Source organism: Melanerpes formicivorus, unplaced genomic scaffold (assembly GCF_026170545.1).
Source record: "Melanerpes formicivorus ecotype bairdi unplaced genomic scaffold, bMelFor1.0.p_v2 SCAF_47, whole genome shotgun sequence".
In the NCBI taxonomy this organism is placed as follows: Eukaryota; Metazoa; Chordata; class Aves; order Piciformes; family Picidae; genus Melanerpes; species Melanerpes formicivorus.
Genome location: NW_027142399.1, coordinates 803,153 through 823,497, shown reverse-complemented (window position 1 = coordinate 823,497; position 20,345 = coordinate 803,153). Strand labels below are relative to the sequence as shown.

Sequence of the window (20,345 nt, the reverse complement as noted above, 5' to 3'; positions counted from 1 at the left end):
ATCTGTCCTGTTTATGTCTCTCTCCTTGCTGAGCCATACCAGACCCCAACCCAGGCTAGGAGGATCCCAGCAGCCACTGATCTGCTAGCAAGAGAGAAGAGGCAAACCTGGAGTGCTTGTCAGCTCCTCATGGCACTGAGGACTGGAATTGTGGAGCTGGCTTTGTTCAGAGGTTGAATGGGACCTTTGCTGTCAGCCTCAGCATCTCTGACATGTTCTTAACACCAAATAACACAGGTTTGGTCCTGGCCAGTTTGCTCATTGTTGAGAGCAAGGTGAGCCACACTTTGGGAACCTTTAGGTGTCGATGTGGCTATGTTTTGTGTTTGCTTCAAGGCTCTGTCAGCAGGCTGGGCTTTACATTTCTCCCCCCTGTGCCTCACTTCCCTCAGCCTTAAAAACGAGGGTGACCTTTTCTATTTGCATGAGCGGTGGGTGGAGCTGTGAGGCCTTAGCACCAGTGCCTTCATGCTGCTTCTTCAAGTGAGAATTGTCACCATGATCTGCAGATACCCACACCTAAAACAGGCCATTCAGGTGAGATTGTCAGTGACTGCCTTGGGTGGCCTTGGGCACATCTCTTTGCACCTCTCTTTCACGTCTCTTTCAGCACCTCTCCTCTCCCCAGCCCTGAAGACAGGTGTAATAATACTTTCTTGCCTCTCAGGAGTGTTGGAGGATTAATTAGTTACTGTTTGAAAAGCATTTGCTGCAAAACTTCCCATAAGTATGCAGACTTATGCCTACAGATGGGGGCTCAGTGGGGATGGAGCCTGGTGTCAGTCACTGCGCTGTGGGGGTCACAAATCCAGGACGAGCTGAATTTCACCCAGCGAGTTCCCTGCACGGTGATAAGAAAGCTGAGCAGCAGTAGGCTGGGAGTCAGGCAGGGCACTTTTGGTTTCTATGTACACACTGCTTTCAGCCTGTTGCTCGTGGGCAGGAATCCTTAAACACTCCAGACAAAGTGGGGAGGTCTGAGCCTCTTCCAGTTTCCTGCAGGAATCTCTCTGTGGCAGGATCAAGCACGCTGCAAGAGAAACCAACGGCAGTCATCTGCAGAAGGCTGCCTGGCCATTGCCATCTGTTGGGTGCCATGTTTGCATTCATGGAGTCTGCAAAGATTTCCCCCACCACCACCCTGCTTGTCATTTCTGATGGGTCATGAGCAGCCAGAGCATGAATCCCATTTTCCTGCTCCCCAAACAAACAAACAAACAATGTAGTTTCTATCTTGGAACACACTGCAGCAGAACAGGACATGGCATCCCGGCTTGCAGTCGTAGGAAACATGTTAACTTGAGGAGAGAGGGAAATCTCAGCTATATTTTATATACTAAGAGGGTAATGGGAGGGCCACAAAGATGATCAGAGGGTTGGAGACCTGTCCTGTGAAGACAGGCTGAAAGAATTGGGGCTGTTCAGCCTGGAGAAGAGAAAGCTCCAGGAAGACCTTAAAGCTACGTTTCAATATCTGAAAGGGGCCTACAGGAAGGCTGGGGAGGGACTGATGGGAAGAGATTGGAGTGATAGGATAAGAGGCAATGGTTTGAAACTGGAGCAGGGGAGGTTTAGGTTGAACATCAGGAGGAAGTTCTGCACAATGAGAGCGGTGAAATGCTGGAACAGGCTGCCCAGGGATGTGGCTGAGGCTCCATCCCTGGAGACATTGAAGATCAGCCTTGATGTGGCCCTGGGCAGCCTGATCTAGTTGGAGGTGTCCCTGCTGATTGCAGGGGAGTTGGACAAGATGACCTTTCAGGGCTTCTTCCAGCCCACTGCATTCTTTGAATCTGTGAAAGACAAGGGGAAAGCAAGACCACAGAGAGCTGTGGCTGGTTAGCATGCCTTTAAACTACAGGAAAGTAGGAGTTTTGATCTTCACAAATTACAGGCCTGGCCAATACCAATATGGTTTGGCAGGGCTTGCCTCTTCCACCACAGCTTGGCCAGCAGACCAGAGAGTTTGTATCCTTTGGTGATTTCCCATGAGCTGGTATCTACCCTTCTGATAAAAGTGGCTGGATTTGAATGAGGACAGAGAGATTCCAGGGGTGATGAGGCTGGTGGGGGCAGTCAGCTTAGGGCTGGCAGCTATTAAACCTGGTGCTGAAGTCACGCCTGAGTCAGCAGAGTTTCGGCTTCGTCGCGTTCACATTGTGAGAGGCGAGTGAGTCACCACCCGGCCAAGCCCTGATTGCTCCCTGATTTCCTGCTCCAGCTCTGAGCTGCCAGCCCAGAGAGGGAAGGAAGGATCTGACGTTCTCTCTTTCTGTGCCATCAAGTTTATTTTGGTTTTGGTTTGGTTTTATTTTCACTGAGTCTCTTCAATCTCAAGTTCCTTCATTTCGGAAATGAGGCTCTCTCTGGGTTACTATCTTGATCCCCTCTTTGCAGCTCTTCATTAAATCCCTCCCTCCTTAGCACCTGGAGAGCTCTGCTAGTGGGAATATTTAGCTCTGGACCAAGGCTCCTTGAACAACATCCAAGGCAACACGGAAGTCCATGAGAAGAAAGCAGGGCAGAGAGAATGGCTCATGGACACTTGGGGACTCAGCCCATCCAGATAAAGTCTCGGGACAGTCTGAGCTTAATTAGCTTCCCTCTGCTCAGTTCTTCAGCTCCTTCCCCCTCCTCCACACTTGATTTTCCAGCTGTACCATTCTTTTCTGCCCTCGCTTCCCCACCCAACCACCAAATAAGCATTGGCTCCAAGTGTGGTTCCCCCTTTCTCAGCCTTCCCTCTTGTTCACAGGCCAGAGTTGGTAAACAAGAAGACCCTGGCTTTTTCCTTGCTGGCAGACAATTAGATGACTCTGGAGAGAAGCAGCTTTGATTTGTGCTGTTTGTTCTTTGTCCACCCTTGTCTTTGCCTGGCCAGCTGCCTGCTTTTCCCAGTCCAGAATTAAGACCATGTCCATATTCACTGGTCCCCCTCCAGAGGAAGTAGTGGCTAGGTAGGAGAAGAGGCAAGTGAGTGGCCTGGGGTTTGATGGTGATGTTGGGGAGGCACAAGAGAGGTGGGAAAATCTGGGAGGGAGTGCAAGTCAGAGCAACAAGCACTGTAGACCTCTTTGAGAAGCTGTCTTCTGCTGGCTGAGGGAGAACAAGTAGTGGGGGCAGAAGGAAAATGTGACTTAGCTGTACCAAGTTGCACAAGGAGATGAGAGCTCAGGCATGGAACAGGTATGAGTAAGAAGGCACAGTGGGAAAAGAGATGAGGAGTAAAGTCTAGTCCAAGAGGCCTGGAGGCCAGGCTGCATGGACAGGACAGCAGGCCAAGTTCTGAGCAGTGGGGCACATCAGGTAGAGGCAAGGGGCAGTCTGGTTTGCTGTTCAGGTGTGTGGGAACTGGCAGCTCCTGGGCAGGATTAGCTGACATGCATGTGGGGCGGGGCGGGCAACAGGATCTGGCTCCTCCACAGTGACTGAGGAGCCTTTGTGCTTTGTTGCTGAGCATGGGGTTTCACAGCTTTATTGCAGGAAAACCTTTCCCAGTGCTGTGTCAGCTCTTTTAGCTGGGAGCCCTGCTCTGCCAGCCTTCCTGCTTTTGCCATGGGGCATATTCCACTCCCCTTGACTTGGGGGGTGAAGCAAAGCACCTGCGTGAAAGCCAGGAGGGTAGAGCAAAGAGTGAAAGCGCGGAAGAAAGGCAGGCATGGTGGTTCCCTTCTCACTCCTATGGTCTGCAGCCCTTTTCCTAGAGAAACAGAAGGCTGGCTGCAGCTGAGGCTGTTTGCAAGGTTGATGCACAGACAGCAAGTGGTCTGCTCTGGTGTTCGTCTCTGCTTCTCATTGTCTGTTTGATCTGTGGCAGGTCTCACCCTGGCATCTGCTTTTCTTTTACCCATTTCTGTGAAGAACACCTAGGAACACCTAGGACAAACGTGGCCTTGGTCTTGTTTAGGGCCTTTGTGTGAATCTCAGTGGTGGCTGAATGAATAGACTGCGCAGAGCTTAACAGAGAACAAGAGGAGCATCAATGGATCAGGCCCTTTGGGAAAGATCTTTCATTCAAGTGGATCCTGAGGCTTCTCTGTGCTCTATTTATCCAAAGAGGAAATACTGCAGAGGCAGGAGAAGGCAACCCTGCTATATTCCAAAGGCATCTCCACTGTCCTGTCCCAGGAAAGCCAATGAAGGGCTGGCTAGAGACCTCGCTCAATACAAGCCAGTGAATGGTCCTCAGATAATAATATCTCTGCTGTTGCTGCTGTGTGCTGGTTCTGGATATGAACCAGTGACCTAGAGTAAAGGGCCCCTGTGTTTCCCATTTGCAAGCCAAAGCCAAGCCTGTGCTTTTTTTCACTGAGAGGGACTTGGATGAGAGCCAGATGGGCCATTGTGCACCCTGCCATTTCCCGTCAGCTCCCAGCAAGCTCCCAGCTCTCAGCTGGGGGAAGGGATGGTTGGGTTTGCAGTTTCTCTTGGGGTGCTCCTACCCATCCCCAGTGTCATCTCAGGCCTTTCATATTCATGTGCAGCCACATCACTTGGAGCTCTAATCTTGCCACATCTCTTATGTCTCTCATCTTCTCTCTAAGGCCCTCTGCCCTGGTGTTGGAAACTCAGTTTTTCTCTTCTGACCTTCTGGTGTTCACAGCTCCACACTTCAGTGGGGCAGAACTGAGTCAGTGCATGTCAAGAGTCCTGCAGTGCAAGTTGCTGATGCAGGAAGGTGACACATTGGTGAGTCACTGGAGACCACTCCTGCATTGCAGTGCAGCCATTGACCAAGTTAGGTGAGGCAGGCACTGTGCTCCTTTGGAAGAGCAGCAGAACCCTGATTTGAGTGCCTGGCAATGGACCCAAGGGCTCTCTGGCAAGAGGAAAGGTATTAACCTCACACCTTGGTGAAGCTCCAGCTCACGCCTTTGCTTCTTGTCACCTGAAATTCCCCTGCTGGGATTTAGGATTTCCTTTCCCATTTCCCACCCTGCCTAACACACCTGTGGAGTTCCTTTGGGCCATTGGAGGCTGGTTGTGTCCTGCCCAACAAGGGTTGCCTTTTAGACCTTGATTTCCACTTTAAAATGGAGAAGGCTTGAAAGATGAGTTCAGAAACACCAGGAGAAAAATGTGCAAGTGCACCAACTGGAAAGTTTTGAGCTCCTGTTCCATCTCATTATTGTTTTCTCTTTCAGTCATGGAGTTCTGTTTGGAGTGTCTGTAAGGGGTACTAGACCTGTACAGAAGTTAAGGTGCAGTGCAAGTGGCTGTCTCCAAATCAGGTCCTTTGTGTGGAATCCTTTGTAGGTTGAAGTGTGGTGCATTGTTTTGTCCCTTTGTTAAGGTCCTGCTGTGACCCTTCAGTTAAGTTCTGAGTGATGCAAAGACTCTTAGGACTGATTCCTCTGACACCTTCATCAGCCCACCAAAAGGTGGCTCATCACACTTCTGCCAAGGGCTGTTTCAATATCCTCGGGGTGAGATGAGTATCAGGGAGCAAGAGGGAGAGAAAATGGTGAGAGGCTCAGCAGAGGCAAGGTTGTGCAAAGCGGTGTGGAGTTCACATGGTTTCTTAACAAAGAGGCATTGAGTGGTGGCTCCCTGTTGTGACAGAGCTCAGTAGTGCCTGGAGATCATTTCCAGAGCTTTCTGTATGGGGGAGCAAGAACCAGATCTGCAAGTGTGGGAGCCTCAGCGTAACAGCACCTCCTGGGCTTCCAGGGGAAAGGGGTTTCAGGTTCAAGAGCCACCAGCTGTGGCTTACTCTGCTCCCTCCCCAGCACCATTCACACTCAGGGACTCCAGACCTCCCTTCCCAGCCCACTGCCTCTGCCACAGGGCACCCTGACTTCTGCACAGGGCCCCCGGGGCCTTGCATGACCGAGGGAATATCTGAGCTTGGGATCGTGGGGAAAGGCATCAACACAAACCACTTCAGAGGCCAAGGTGGAGGAGCAGGATCTCAAAGGTCTCCACTAAAATGAGCTCTTGGCACTGACGTGCCTTTGGCACTGGGCTGGGGCTCTCTCCTGGCTTTTGGTCCTAACAAAGAAACAACAGCAAAAACAAAACCCACCAACCCAAACCACCTAAGGAGTAAAACACAGCTCAGCCAGCTTCAGTGCTGCCTGGGAGGTGTCAGGGTGGATTGGTGGGCACTGGGAGAGCTGGCAGAGGAGCTGCAGAGGGCAGGATGGATCCCAAGCCCTCCCTCTGCCATCTCGACCACACACATCATTCAGCACAGAGGAGGCAAGGCGAGCCCCGGTGCTGCACATGCAGGCACACATCCTGTTTAATATGTTCAAGCCTCTCCAGAGGCTGATTAGTGATTTTATTTTCTCCTCCTCTCCCTGCCTTGCACGCTCACTGCCATCAATTATCTATGCATTTGCCCTGATGAATTATTGAGTGTGTAAGGGGGTGAGGGGAGATCCACCACCACCCCAGCTCTGTCATCTTGCAAGCAAATGCTCCCTGGAGCACGACAGCAGCTCGTTTGCCCTCTGCTTTCTGATTTAGGATGGGGAGCATGCAAAGCTGATCCAGTCAGCTGCAAAACCCCTTTGCTCCATCTGTTCTCGCAACAAACATTGGTACAAAGAGACACTGACAGGCTGGGAGAGTTGGGGCTGTTCAGCCTGGAGAGGTGAAGGCTCCAGGGAGACCATAGAGCAACATTCCAGTACGGGAAGGGGGCTAGAGGAAAGCCAGAAAGAGACTTTTTGCAAGGGCTTGTAGTGCTAGGACAAGAGGGAATGGACTGAAGCTCGAGGAGGGCAGATTTAGACTGGAAATTCTTGACAGTGAGGGTGGGGAGACACTGGCACAGGCTGCCCAGGGGGGCTGTGGCAATGAAGTTGGTGAGGGGTTTGGAACACAAGCCCTATGAGGAGAGGCTGAGGGAGCTGGGGCTGCTTATCCTGGAGAAGAGGAGGCTCAGGGGTGACCTTATTGCTCTCTACAACTCCCTGAAGGGAGGTTGTAGACAGGCAGAGGTTGGTCTCTTCTCCCAGGCACCCAGCACCAGAACAAGAGGACACAGTCTCAGGCTGTGCCAGGGGAGGTTTAGGCTGGCTGTTAGGAAGAAGTTCTACACAGGGAGAGTGATTGCGCTATGGAATGGGCTGCCTGGGGAGGTGGTGGAGTCACCATCACTGGAAGTGCTCAGGAGGAGACTTGATGGGGTGCTTGGTGCCATGGTTTAGTTGTTTAGGTGGTGTTGGATTGGTTGATGGGTTGGACGTGATGATCTTGAAGGTCGCTTCCAACCTGGTCTATTCTATTCTATTCTATTCTATTCTATTCTATTCTATTCTATTCTATTCTATTCTATTCTATTCTATTCTATTCTATTCTATTCTATTCCCTGGAGATGTTCAAGGCCAGGCTGGATGAGGCCCTGAGCAGCCCAGGCTGGTGGGAGGTTTCCCTGCCCATGGCAGGGGGTTTGGACCTGGATGCTCTTTAAGGTCCCTTCCAACCCAACCCATTCTATAGATCTATGATTCCTCATCATTGCTGTTGAGGTGTGGGTGCTGCTGCTGTGGCACAGAGCAGAGCAATGGGTTCATTATTGTTATTAGTCAGGTCCTGCTGGCTCAGTTGGTAGTGCATAAGACCCTTAACGGGAAGGTCGTGAGTTCAAGCCTGCAGTGGGCAGTAGTGTCCTCCCTACTCTACTCCTGAGGTCTGTGGTGACGACACCAAGCTGGGGGCAAGAGTTGATCTGCTGGAGGGTAGAGAGGCTCTGCAGAGAGACCTGGACAGGCTGGACAGATGGGCAGAATCCAACGGCATGAGATTTAACACATCCAAGTGCCGGGTTCTGCACATTGGCCACAACGACCCCAGGCAGTGCTACAGGCTGGGATCAGAGTGGCTGGAGAGCAGCCAGGCAGAGAGGGACCTGGGGGTACTGGTCGATGGTAGGCTGAACATGAGCCTGCAGTGTGCCCAGGTGGCCAAGAGGGCCAATGGCATCCTGGCCTGCATCAAGAACAGTGTGGCCAGCAGGAGCAGGGAGGTCATTCTGCCCCTGTACATTGCACTGGTTAGGCCACACCTCGAGTCCTGTGTCCAGTTCTGGGCTCCTCAGTTTAGGAAGGAGGTTGACTTGCTGGAACGAGTCCAGAGAAGAGCAACAAAGTTGGTGAGGGGTTTGGAACACAGCCCTGTGAGGAGAGGCTGAGGGAGCTGGGGTTGCCCAGCCTGGAGAAGAGGAGACTCAGGGGTGACCTTATTGCTCTCTACAACTACCTGAAGGGAGGTTGTAGACAGGTGGATGATGGTCTCTTCTCCCAGGCACCCAGTACCAGAACAAGAGGACACAGTCTCAGGCTGTGCCAGGGGAGGTTCAGGTTGGATGTTAGGAAGAAGTTCTACACAGAGAGAGTGATTGCCCATTGGAATGGGCTGCCTGGGGAGGTGGCGGAGTCGCCGTCATTGAAGGTGTTCAGGAGGAGACTTGCTGGGGTGCTTGGTGCCATGGGTTAGCTGTTTGGGTGGGTTGGATTGGTTGATGGGTTGGACAGGATGATCTTGAAGGTCTCTTCCAACCTGGTTTGGTTTATTCTAATAAAGGTTTATTCTAATAAAGGTTGGACTCAGTGATCTTTGAGGTCTCTTCCAACCTTAGGAGTACTGACTATTATTTCCCTGGTGAGAGGCTTGGAGGAGCAGAGCCTCAAGAGCCTACCCCTGTCTTGCAAAAGAGCCCTGAGTTACTCAGTCACCTGGAGAGGAAGCGTGATTTCCGCACGGGGTTTGGGGTTTTGGGGGGGGTAGGTTTTGTTTGGTTTGCTATTTCTGCTGCTGGTTGTTGGCTTTTTCTTCTGGTTCTTTTGTTTTTTTTTTTTTTTTCCTTCCCTTATCCCCTGAAGCCTCTAGAAAGTTTGGAATGTGTTTTTGTTAAAAGTTGCTACATGTAAGGGCCTGAATGCCAGCCTTGGCAGCACTCCTGCACTGCTGGCAAGCAGTCCTCAGCTGGCACCGGCTTCTTCCCTAGCCCAAAGTCTGACTCTTTACACCTGGGCAGAGGAGGCTTCTGAAGGACCATTTCTGGGGTCTGGTTTGCAGTCAGATTCATCAGGACCAAAGCCTGCTCTTTCTCCAGTTTGTGTCCATGTACCTCCTGCACTGATGCCTGGATCCCATGGCAGAGGTTGGGTAGAAGGGGGAGGGTAGGGCTGGAAATGGTTAGCAAGTCCCCGGGGTTTTAACAGGGTCATTCATTAATTTGCAGGGAAATCCTGGTGTAAAGAAAGGGCACAGTGGTGAAGTGAGGGATTGGACTGATCTCTCTCTTCTGACACAGGTCACATTCTCTGCCACCTTGGCTGACAGTGTCTTTAAGAGGCACATCTTGAGAGACCATCCCTGGACAGCGGTGACCTTCACCCTGATGTGGTCTCCTGCATGCTGTGCTCCTCATCTGCCAGCCCTGCTAGGGAAGGGCTGGGGAGTCCCAGCTAATTCCAAGGATCAGCCAGTGGCTTTTGGTCCTCTTCTCTCTGGGGTTCCTCTCACCTCTGACTTTCCTGGCACTGTGAGAAGGTGCTGGGCCACGACTTCGCTGTCACGAGTGGAGCTTCCTTTATTGGGATGTCGAAAGCCTGATTCAAAGGGAACCGCTGAGGCCTGTGGGGGGTCAGGGAGCTTGTGTGGGACAGGAGCCAGCTGTGCCCTCGCCCCAGCCCTGGGCAGGCTCTGCCTGGGGGGCAAGGGCCTTTTATGAAGGAGGTGGGGACCAGGTGCTGATGAATCCTCTCTCCTCCAGCCTTGGGAGAGAGAGGGAGTGCTGAGCACACCTACAGCCAGGCAGCAGCAGGTTGTTCCCAGGGCCTTCACTACATGATTGCTTTTGCTCTCCAGCAAGCTCCCACACGCTTTGGGAGGCAATAAAGACTTCAGAGCCAGACTGCTTGGCAAATGTATTGCTCACCTCAGTGGGTGTGGGCAATTCTGCAAGAGGCTCCCTCACCTCCAGGGTAGAAGGAACAGCATATGCTGCAAAACATGTTGGAGGCATCTCCACGCTCCCCATTCACCCATTCTTCCCTCAATCCCAGCATGGCTTTATCTAGACCCAGCCCTGGTGCACCTGGTGCCCTCATTTCATCAGCTGCCCTCATTTCATCAGGAAGGTCATTGTAGGCCACAGACTCCCACAGGGCATTGGCCAGACTGGTGTCAGAAATGTCTTTCACTCTTTTCCTGCCTGGTCATTGCTCTCCAGTAGGCTAGTGCCTGTGGTTGGCATGGAGAAACGTGGTCCAGCTGTGACTTTATCAGAGCAGGAAGGTCCTTTCCCTCTAGTTTCTGGAGGGGCATGCATGGTTAAAATGACCCTGGCTGCACTGTGAGGGTGGGAAGACACTGACTGGGTTATCTAGGGAGGTGGTGGATGCCTCCTCCCTGCAGGTGTTCAAGGCCAGGTTGGATGAGGCCTTGAGCAACCTGGGCTGGTGGGAGGTGTCCCTGCCCATGGGTTGGAACTGGATGATCTTTAAGGTCCCTTCCAACCCAAACCATTCTGTGACTCTGTGAAAGTCCAACCCTGCCACCTCAGCTGAAAGCCTCCAAGAACTCAATGGCTTCATGTGTGCAAGCACATGAGGGCACCAGTGCTTTGCAGTGGCTGTAAGCACTGCTGAAAAACATTCTTCAGCACCCAGCTGCAGTGCTGGGGTGTGGGGCAAACCAGCACTTGACTCAGGGAAGGGGGCAAGTCCACACAAAGCTCTGGAGACTAAAGTTTCAGTCTCAGCTGCTGCTGACTGTGGTCAGCTGCTGGCGTCTGATGGCCGGGCTGGATTGTTGAGGCTTGTCCTCAGGGTCACAGGCTTGGTGTGGAGGGATGGAGAAGGAGAGAAAGATAGATGTGGAGACCAAGATCGAGCTGAGCACAGTAAGCATGGAAAGAGGAGGCAGAATGGAAGTGTGCTGAGAAAATGATAGAGGCCATGATGTGGGTGAGAAGACTTCTGCAGGCCTGCACTTGTGTGTGAGAAACTCTTGCTCAGGTTCACAGCTGGAAGTCACAAGGGGCTGTGGGGGCTAAGACTGAGGGCTTCACTGTAGCCTTGCATGGGGAGCCCACTCCTGCCCTGGAAGAACAGAGCAGGATTTAGGTGTCAGAAGTCCTCTGTCCCCACAGTCAGAAGATGCTGTCTCTTTCTCTTGCTAGGCAATTTTTCTTTCCCCAGCTCTCCCCTTTCATGTTCCCCACTCTTTGTACATCTTTCTGGTTTTTTATTACCCCTTCCTTCCCTTTACTCTCAGCCTCCCAGAATACATCCAGTTTCAGATCCTGCCAGAAGCAGTGAGCCAAACCAGCTTTTCTTGTTCTTGCCACCTTGCTTCTCTGTTGTATTTATCATATAAATGCTGCCTGTATAATTACCAGGGCATTATCTCTGAACATACAGATTAGGGAAAGACACAATGGCAGCCAAAGATGACTTTCAGGGTCAGTCTGGTGGGAGACATTTCTCTCCAGCTGCCAGGAGGAGTCAGCTGAGGCAGAAGAGCAGCTCTGAACGCCAGCCACCACCTCTCCCAAGCACCTTTCCACCTTTCATCTTCACCCTGCAGAATCAGGATGGAAGGTTCCTCAAGGCAGCCACTTCTGGCCACAGAAACCAATCTAGATCATGGTGCAAGGTGTACAGGCACTGCCATAAAGCTGTTCTGCTGTGGGAACTCTTGCTGCTCTGAATGCAGGGCTGGGGCTTTGCAGCTCAGTTAATTACTGTTGCATTTCCAGTAGGATTAAATGGATGTCTGAGTGTGTGCTAGCATATGTCAGGGTATGCTGTGCTGATAGCTATCAGTGCTTTAATAGGCCTCCAGATAAGCATGCTCTGTGTATTGACAAGGACTGATTCAGTGTCATCCAAATTTCAAGACAAAAGGAAGGTCCCTTCCAACCCCCTGTGAATTGTGAATCCATGAATTATTGATCTGACCTTGTGCCTTTTGGTGATCGTGAGCCCCAGCTTGGCTGCTGAGCATTAGGGCTGGTTGCAGTGAAGCATGAGCGCAGCAGTGGGAAGGAAAGTGTTCCCAAACAGGAGCAAGGCTGCAGGGGCTGCAGCTGGCTGCAGGTAGTTGCAGAAGGTACTGAGTGCCTGTTGCCATAGACTGTTGTTGTGTCAGCCATACCAAGAAGAAAAACAATGGAACAGAGAAAGGAGTTCATGGGGCTGGTGTCCAGGAACATCTCTCTTTCTCTGGGACTTTTTACAGGGGCTTGTAGTGGTAGGATGAGAGGGAATGGACTGAAGCTTGAGGAGGGGAGGTGTAGACTGGAGATGAGGAAGAAATGATTGACAGTGAGGGTGGGGAGACACTGGCACAGGTTGCCCAGGGAGGCTCCCTGGAGGTGCTCAAGGCCAGGTTGGATGAGGCCTTGAGCAACCTGGGCTGTTGGGAGGTATCCCTTGCCCATGGCAGGGGGTTTGGAACTGGATGCTCTTTAAGGTCAGCCCATGCCATGGCTGTGTGACAAGCTGACATCCTCTCCTGTCTTCCCACTGCATTGCAGGACTGCAAGCTCAGATTGTCTTGGTCAATGACACAGTCTCGGGGTTCATCGGGACGGACGTGGTCCTGCACTGCAGCTTCACCAACCCCCTCCCCAACGTGAAGATCACGCAGGTGACATGGCAGAAAGCCACCAACGGCTCCAAGCAGAATGTGGCCATCTACAACCCTGCCATGGGGGTCTCCATCCTCTCCCCCTACAAAGAGAGGGTGACCTTCCGGAACCCTTCCTTCAAGGACGGCACCATCCAGCTGTCTCGGCTGGAGCTGGAGGATGAGGGGGTTTACATCTGTGAGTTTGCAACCTTCCCAACGGGCAACAGGGAGAGCCAGCTGAACCTCACCGTGCTGGGTAAGGCATTGCACAGTCTCTGTAGTCTGAACCTTTGACTCCAGCTAAACACAACCAGAGGAACCTGAGACTCGCAGAGCAAAGATGGATCTTGGGTGTCAGTTTGAGCTAGGATGATCTTTCAGGTTGACTGTAGAGAGGCAAAGGGCAGGGAAGCCAGGGTAGGTGGTTCACTGAGCTATCACAGGAACACCTCTTCCTCTTCCCAGGCCTCTGTTCCCCTGTTTCTTAATGTGACCTGATCCCTAAGGGAGTGGTGAGTTTTAATGAGCTAGTGGCTGTCAAGTGAACAGAGAGAAAAGACAACGGAGAGATCCTAAGGACTTAGGTTTATGAGTGAATAGACCCCACCAAATGTCTGCCTGACTAATTTGCTCTCTGGTTTTGGTTTGTCATGCTAAGAAAGGGCTTAAAGCCTTTGGCAGGAAGGGATTGACTTCCCATTGTCTGTCTGTGCACCTAGGGCACTTCGGGCACTTCTACCATGCCTTCCCCAGAGTCGTTTGGGAGCAATTTGCAGCAGCACAAGGTCCATCACAGGGCAGAGATGCTAGGTGTTTGTTGGGCTGCAGCAGGCAGGGTAGCATTGCTTTTCTAACCATCTCTTTGTATCCTTTCCATCTCCTCCTCCTCCTTCTCCTCTCTGCAATTCCTTGCAGCCAAGCCCACAAATCGGATGGAGGGCACCAAGCGGCCTCTTATCGCCAAGTCTGGCAGGACAGAAAAGATCCTGGTAGCTACCTGCACCTCCTCCAACGGGAAGCCTCCCAGCACTGTCACCTGGGACACCAAGCTGAAGGGAGAAGCAGAGTTCCAGGAGATCCGGAACAGCAACGGCACCATCACAGTGATCAGCAGGTACCGGCTGGTGCCCAGCCGGGAGGCACACCGGCAGCAGCTCATGTGTGTGGTCAACTACCAGCTGGATCGCTTCACAGACAGCATGACCCTCAATGTGCAGTGTGAGTGAGCTTGGGCAGGGCTGGAGGGCATGGGCAGGGCTGGAGGGCATGGGCAGGGCTGGAGGGCAGCCCCTGGGCTGGCTGATCAAGCCTGGCCAAAAGGGATTTTTCTGAAGGGAAGCTGTTGGTTTGGGGGAGGGTGGGCGAAGCAGGGTGCTGCTCTCTTCTTCTGGAGGGCAAAAGCTGAGGTGATCCCTTGGAATAATCATCTGCTTTCTTTTTCTCACACCTCCTTTCTCTTCCTGCCTCTGTCATGTCCCTTTGTTTCTCCTGTTCTCTCCTTCCTCCTCTCTCCCTCACATTCCTTGTCCATTCATGTTTCCCACCTTGCAATCTCCTCCCACCCCTGTCCCCTCATCTCTTCCAATTTTCTACCCCTTCCTTTTCCGTCACTCTTTCCTCTTCCTTCCCTATCCTTTCTCCTCCCCCTGCAGATGAGCCAGAAGTCACCATTGAGGGCTTTGATGGCAACTGGTATCTCAACCGGAAGGATGTGAAGCTGATATGCAAAGCAGATGCCAACCCCCCGGCTCACACCTATGAATGGAAGCTGTAAGTGCCTGCAGTGCTTCTGCTCTCATAGGAATGTCTGAGCAGGGCCACAGAGCCTCTGTGGAAACTCAGACTCCCTCTGGTCAGTCAGGGCTCAATCCCGTCACTGTCAATGGTGTCACTCCAGGGTAAAACCCTTGCATGTGAGAGCAGAGTTGGATGCTCCTATTTCCAGGAGCTGTGCTCCTGCAGAATGCTTGGAGCTGATTCTGGCTCCCTGGCACAGCTCTGCCAGGTGGCCTTCAGTGCCAGGGAACTCATTTCTTTATTTACAAACCAGGCAAGCTGCTATCTTCAGCCTTGGCCTTTCTGGCTCACCCCCTCCTGTGCTGGCCATCCTTTGAAGCTGAGTTTGTCAGATCCAAGCCAAGACTTGCTGCCCTGCCAGCCCTGTCTAGAGGGCAGCCTGTGCTTTTCAGGCAGGTAGTGCATAGTTTGAACTGTCTAGAGCAAGGGACTTCTTTGGAGTGGATAGGCTTTATCAAGAAGTTTTGCATGGCCTGTGGCCCCAGCTGGCTGAGCTGGGACTGGAGTGTTGGTTGGGTCACACACAGCCACCTCACCTTTCTATGCAGGGAGTTTTTCCCCTTTCAGCTAGGTCTGCCCCCAGCATCTTCCAGTTCAGACTCAGAATCACAGAATCACCAAGGTTGGAAGAGACCTCAAAGATCACCAAGTCCAACCTGTCACCACAGACCTCATGACTAAACCATGGCACCAAGTGCCACATCCAATCCACTCTTGAACACCTCCAGGGATGGGGACTCCACCACCTCCCTGGGCAGCACATCCCAATGGCTAACCACTCTCTCAGTAAAGAACTTTCACCTCACCTCCAGCCTAAACTTCCCCTGGCACAGCTTGAGACTGTGTCCTCAGGAGGGAAGGGCAGTGGGTGAGGATTATACACAGCTCCTCCCCACAGGGCTGGGATGGAGCTTGCTACCAAAGCAGAGCAGCCTCAATACTTCCTCTTCCCATTGCACTGGAACAACATTCTGCCCTGGTGATGTGAGGCAGCTGAGATATGAGAAGGTGAATGATTTGCCCTAAGTGCTTGCACTGTAATTTGCTTGAGGAGCTGGAAAAGAACCCAGGATTTCCCTTCCATGAAGGGGCACAAATAGCACAGAATTGATCTGCTTGTGAAAAGAAAAGCCCTTTGCCTGGAATCAGCCCCAGCTGCAAGCAAGAGCTCCCATTTGGAGCTCTCATCCCCATGCCACTGACATGAAACAGAAGCAATTCCTTGTCCTCCAGGGTTCCAGCTTTTGGCTGAACAGACTCAAGGGACTGAAAAGTGAGTGTCTGGGGAGTCAAATGGGGATTGATGCAACCTGATGTGGTTCTCTCCCCCCTCTCTTTCTTTTCTATAAGCATCATGGAGCCTTAACAAAAAAACACCAAAAAAAAGCAAGATCAAATGGATCCTTTCTTCTTTTCAGCTGGCATTTGTCACGAGGAAAGAGGCTCTCAAAATGGCTTTGCAAGGAGCTAGGCATATTCTCTCTGTCATTTTGCTTCCCAGATCAAACTGTTCACAGTCAAAGTCTGAAGAGGATTGTTTTTCTTGCCTTTTTTCTAGTTCATGTCCCCAGCTTGCTCCCTCTGTTGGTTCTGCCAGTTTGACTTAAACTCCAAGGGGGCTCTCTGGCTTCCTCACAACATTGCCAGCAAAGTGTTAGAGGCAAAGATGCCCCTTGTGGCACCCTAGGCAGAAGAGATGCCAGTTTAAGCTCTCTGTGTGCAGCAGGGCTGGCAAACTGAGCTGAAGTGAGCCTTGTGAGATGGATCTGGAGGCAGGAGGCAGATTTTTCTCTCTGCTTTTGGGCAAGTCATTTCTTCCCTTTGTTCTTCCATTGCTGGAGGCTGAGCGCTTGCTGAGCTCCTGGACATCAGACTGTCCGTGGCTGGAGCTCTTGTCACTGTGCCCAGACACAGCCAGCAGCACAAGCAACCCCTGGACTCTGTTGGAGCAGTCTGCTTCTGCTGTGCTAGAGATGCTGAAGGCAGGCTGAGAGCTGCAGCACAGGGGATCCAGGTGCCAAACGTCTCAGCCAGGTGATGCTTCTGTAGCCCAGGGCAGAAAAGAAGGTTAGATACCAACTAGGCTCAGAGACAGCAAGGGCTGCAGGTGTCAGGGCTGAGCATGGCACTGCATGACTGAGTGTGAGCATGGCATGTCATCTGCACACCTGCTAATAAATGCAGCTCTGGCTGAAAGACTCCTGGGGAACAGAACCTCTCTGAGGCAGCCATTGAGCTGATCCCCATGTGCTTGTCTGATTGATGACGTTTGTTTGGTTTTAAGCACTGGTAAGAGCTGTTTTCCCAAGGATTCTCTGTGAGCTCTGTGTGTGTGTCCATTTGTCTGTCTTTAGCCTGCAGAGGTTTCTTGACTTCCAGCTAAGAGGCTGGGAGCATCAATATTTTGCTTTGAGGAGGAATGGTAGGGAATAAAATGAAGAGAGAGGAGGACTGAATTAAAGAGTAGAGGTTCTATGGACAAATAGCTCTTCAGTCTCATTCCTCAGCCTCTCCCTTTGTGCACATTTGGTAGGTCAGTTAGGCCTGAGTATGAGATTATTGATCTGAGAGGGTGGAAAAGAAAAATGGAGTGCAGCTGAAGGTCAGGAGGATGAAGGCAGAAGAAGAGGAAAGTAGAGAATGAGAGCAAATGAGACTGGGGAAAACAGAGCTGGAAAAAGGGTAAGGAAAAGCTGGGGCACAGATTGCCCCCTTGGATCTTTCAGCCCAGACTGCTGCTCTCCCATTCTTTGCTCCAGGCTGCCTGGTAAGTAGCACCCTGTGAGGAAGAGGCAGGCCAAGCAGATGGGATGAAGGCCTGATAATAAACTCTGCTGCAGCCAGCCACCTAGGGATGTGGCACATGTGCATGTATAGGGAGGTAAGGAATGGGGACAAGATCCATGACCATTCCCTTCCTTCCCACAATGCCACTCTGGTAATACCAAACTGATCCTTTGTTTCTTTCCCTGGGCTGACAGGGAAACAGCTACCAAGCATCTTGGGTTTATCCATGTGCTCAGATGTGCCTCTTCCCCTTCCTGAGGGTCAGGAAGCCATGACTGCTGCTGCTGGTTTGCTCCTGCATGGCATGGGCAAAACAGCCACACTTTGCTCTCCTCTCATCCAGATGGTGGTGTGAAACAGTCAGGGGAGCTGTAAGAGGAATCAATATCCTCCTTCAGCAGCCCACACCCCAGAGTTTGGGATGTGCCTTTGCCTTTGGAGATTTAGGGCCCCATAGGTAGAGGACCAACCTCCTTCCATCAGCTTTGGGATCGTTGGCTTGATGGAATCATAGAATCAATAAGGTTGGAAAAGACCTCAGAGATCATCAAGTCCAACCTCTCACCCAACACCTCCTGACTAACTAAACCATGGTACCAAGTGCCACATCAAATCCCCTCTTGAACACCTCCAGTGGTGGGGACTCCACCACCTCCCTGGGCAGCACATCCCAATGGCCAATTCCCCTTTCTGGGAAGAACTTTCTCCTCACCTCCAGCCTAAACCTCCCCTGGCACAGCTTGAGACTGTGTCCTCATGTACTGGTGCTGCTTGCCTGGGAGAAGAGACCAACACCCACCTGGCTACAACCTCCCTTCAGGGAGTTGGAGAGAGCAAGAAGGTCTCCCCTGAGCCTCTTCTTCTCCAGGCTAAGCAACCCCAGCTCCCTCAGCCTCTCCTCACAGGGCTGTGCTCCAGACCCCTCCCCAGCCTCATTGCCCTTCTCTGAACACATTGAAGTGTCTCAATGTCCTTCTTAAATTGAGGAGCCCAGAACTGGACACAGGACTCAAGGTGTGGCCTAACCAGTGCTGAGCACAGGGCAGAATGACCTCCCTGCTCCTGCTGCCACACTCTTCCTGATGCAGAACTGGGAAAGACAAAATCTCTTTGCCCTGCGTGGGGGTGTGTGGACGTGCAGGATGTGTGCACGTAGGCTCTTCTTTCCAGAACTCACCAGACCCCCAGTATTCCCTTTTGTCTCTTGCAAGCTGCACATCTTTTTCTTGGGAGGGAGGGAAAGGATGGCTTTAGTAATTTGTAATTGCCTAAGAGAAGTAATTACTGTACTTTGCTTCAGTAATTAAGAGCAGCCAAGGCCACTGTGTCTTTCCCTAACACACAGGGTTTGGGAGTGGGTTTTTTTTTGTTGTTTTGGTTTTAATCTGCCTTTGTTAATATATTCTGTGGGCCTCTAGATTTAGTTTTGCAGTATTCCAGCTTCACACTTCCCTGACTGTTCTGACCCTGGTGGCAGGGCTCTAAATCAGCACCGCTTTACTCCAGCTTGAGCTGCAATTAACACTGGCTGATCAGATGTCCAAGAGAGTTACATGAGCAGGAAACTGGAGTAAAGCAGGGTCAGGCTGGTGTCCCAGGTTGGTGTTTGCCATCCAATGGAAAGTACAGGCATGGAGGAACACTCTGAAGATGAGCCTGCTAGGTGGGAGCCACCCAAAAAACAGTGTGACTTGGGCATCTCACCCTGAGCTTGGTGGCCTACTTGGTGTTTGTGCTGGAGAAGGAGCTGCTTGAAGGCTCTCCAGTGTGTTTTCTATGAATGAAAGTGTTGCTTTGGATTTGGTGTTAGCAAAAATCCACAGGGCTGTAGGTGACCCAAATATATCCAATCTGCCTTGAATTCACCAAGTAGGGAAGCACCCCAACAATCCATGGGAAGAACCTCATTCTCCTCATGCAGTGGATTTGCCCTGGAGACACTCTACTGACTCTTGCCTGTGAATGCTGCTGCCTGGGGGTTTGGTTTCAAGGCTGACCACATTAAGGGCTATTTTCATAGGATCATAGGTCAATAAGGTTGGAAAAGACCTCAGAGATCATCAACTCCAACCTATTACCTAATCCCTAACACCTCCTGACAACTAAACCATGGCTCCAAGTGCCACATCCAAGCCTTTTTTGAACACCTCCAGGGATGGTGACTCCACCACCTCCCTGGGCAGCACATTCCAATGGCCAATTCCTCTTTCTGTGAGGAACTTTCTCCTCACCTCCAGCCTGAACTTCCCCTGGCACAGCTTGAGACTGTGTCCTCTTGTTCTGGTGCTGGGTGCCTGGCATCACCAAGTTCTAGACCTGCCCAAGGCCAAGAGCAAAACCCAGCACATCTGTGTCACCTCTGCAGTATGGCTTGACCCTACTGAATATCATCTTTGGGCTCAACCATGATCTTTGATTCCCCTAGGCCAAATGGGACCCTGCCAGGGAGTGTGGAAATCCAGAACAACACCATCTACTTCAAGGGGCCTGTGTCCTACAGCGTGGCAGGAACCTACATCTGTGAGGCCTCCAACGCCATTGGCACACGGTCAGGCTTGGTGGAAGTCAATGTCACAGGTAGGAAACCACTTGGTGTGCTTTGAAAGACAGAAGAGGAGGAGGAGGAGGTGGGGAGACAACTACCAGTCAGTTACATCTCCTTCTAATGTCTGTCTTAATCACCTTCTAGGGGTGGGGAGTTTGATGATGCAAAGGGAGCAGTGAAGTTCTCTGCTTTGCACTGGTTTGGCTTGGATCTTTTTTCTCTCCTTTCCTCTTGTTGTCTTTTCCTTTCTCCCACCAAGATACGTTCAACTTGTGTCCCCCACCTTGTCTTCTGCTTTGGATTCAGAGAGATTGTTGGGCATGTTAAAAGTGAAGACATGTCAGGGAGGTATTTGTTAGGAGGCAGAAGAAGGAGCAGGATGAGGCTGGAGGCTGCCACTGAGGCAGCAAAGCGTGAGATGGATGAGTCATTAGTTCAGGATGATGGTTGGTGTTGCTGATGTCAGGCAGCTCTTGTAGCTTTTCATTTGTGCTCCTTCCAATGCCATCTTGGTCTGTGCACTTGCTCACCTGGCTGGCAGGGATTACTGAGAGCATTTGAGCAGCTTTTCTGGGCTCCAGAAAGGAGCAACACCACAGGGTGCAAACCATGGGAAGCGAAGCGA

The 20,345-nt window shown here is 51.6% G+C and overlaps 1 protein-coding gene across 1 annotated transcript in view; it reads left to right on the top strand.

The window, feature by feature from the left end:
- The window catches only part of NECTIN1 (nectin cell adhesion molecule 1), a 77,763-nt gene that overhangs the window by 40,819 nt on the left and 16,599 nt on the right, over nt 1-20,345 (top strand). Inside the window, exons 2-5 of the mRNA XM_068159965.1 lie at nt 12,497-12,847; nt 13,507-13,809; nt 14,244-14,361; nt 19,601-19,752. Coding sequence (XP_068016066.1) covers nt 12,497-12,847; nt 13,507-13,809; nt 14,244-14,361; nt 19,601-19,752 — 924 coding nt within the window. The remainder of the gene's footprint in view (nt 1-12,496; nt 12,848-13,506; nt 13,810-14,243; nt 14,362-19,600; nt 19,753-20,345) is intronic.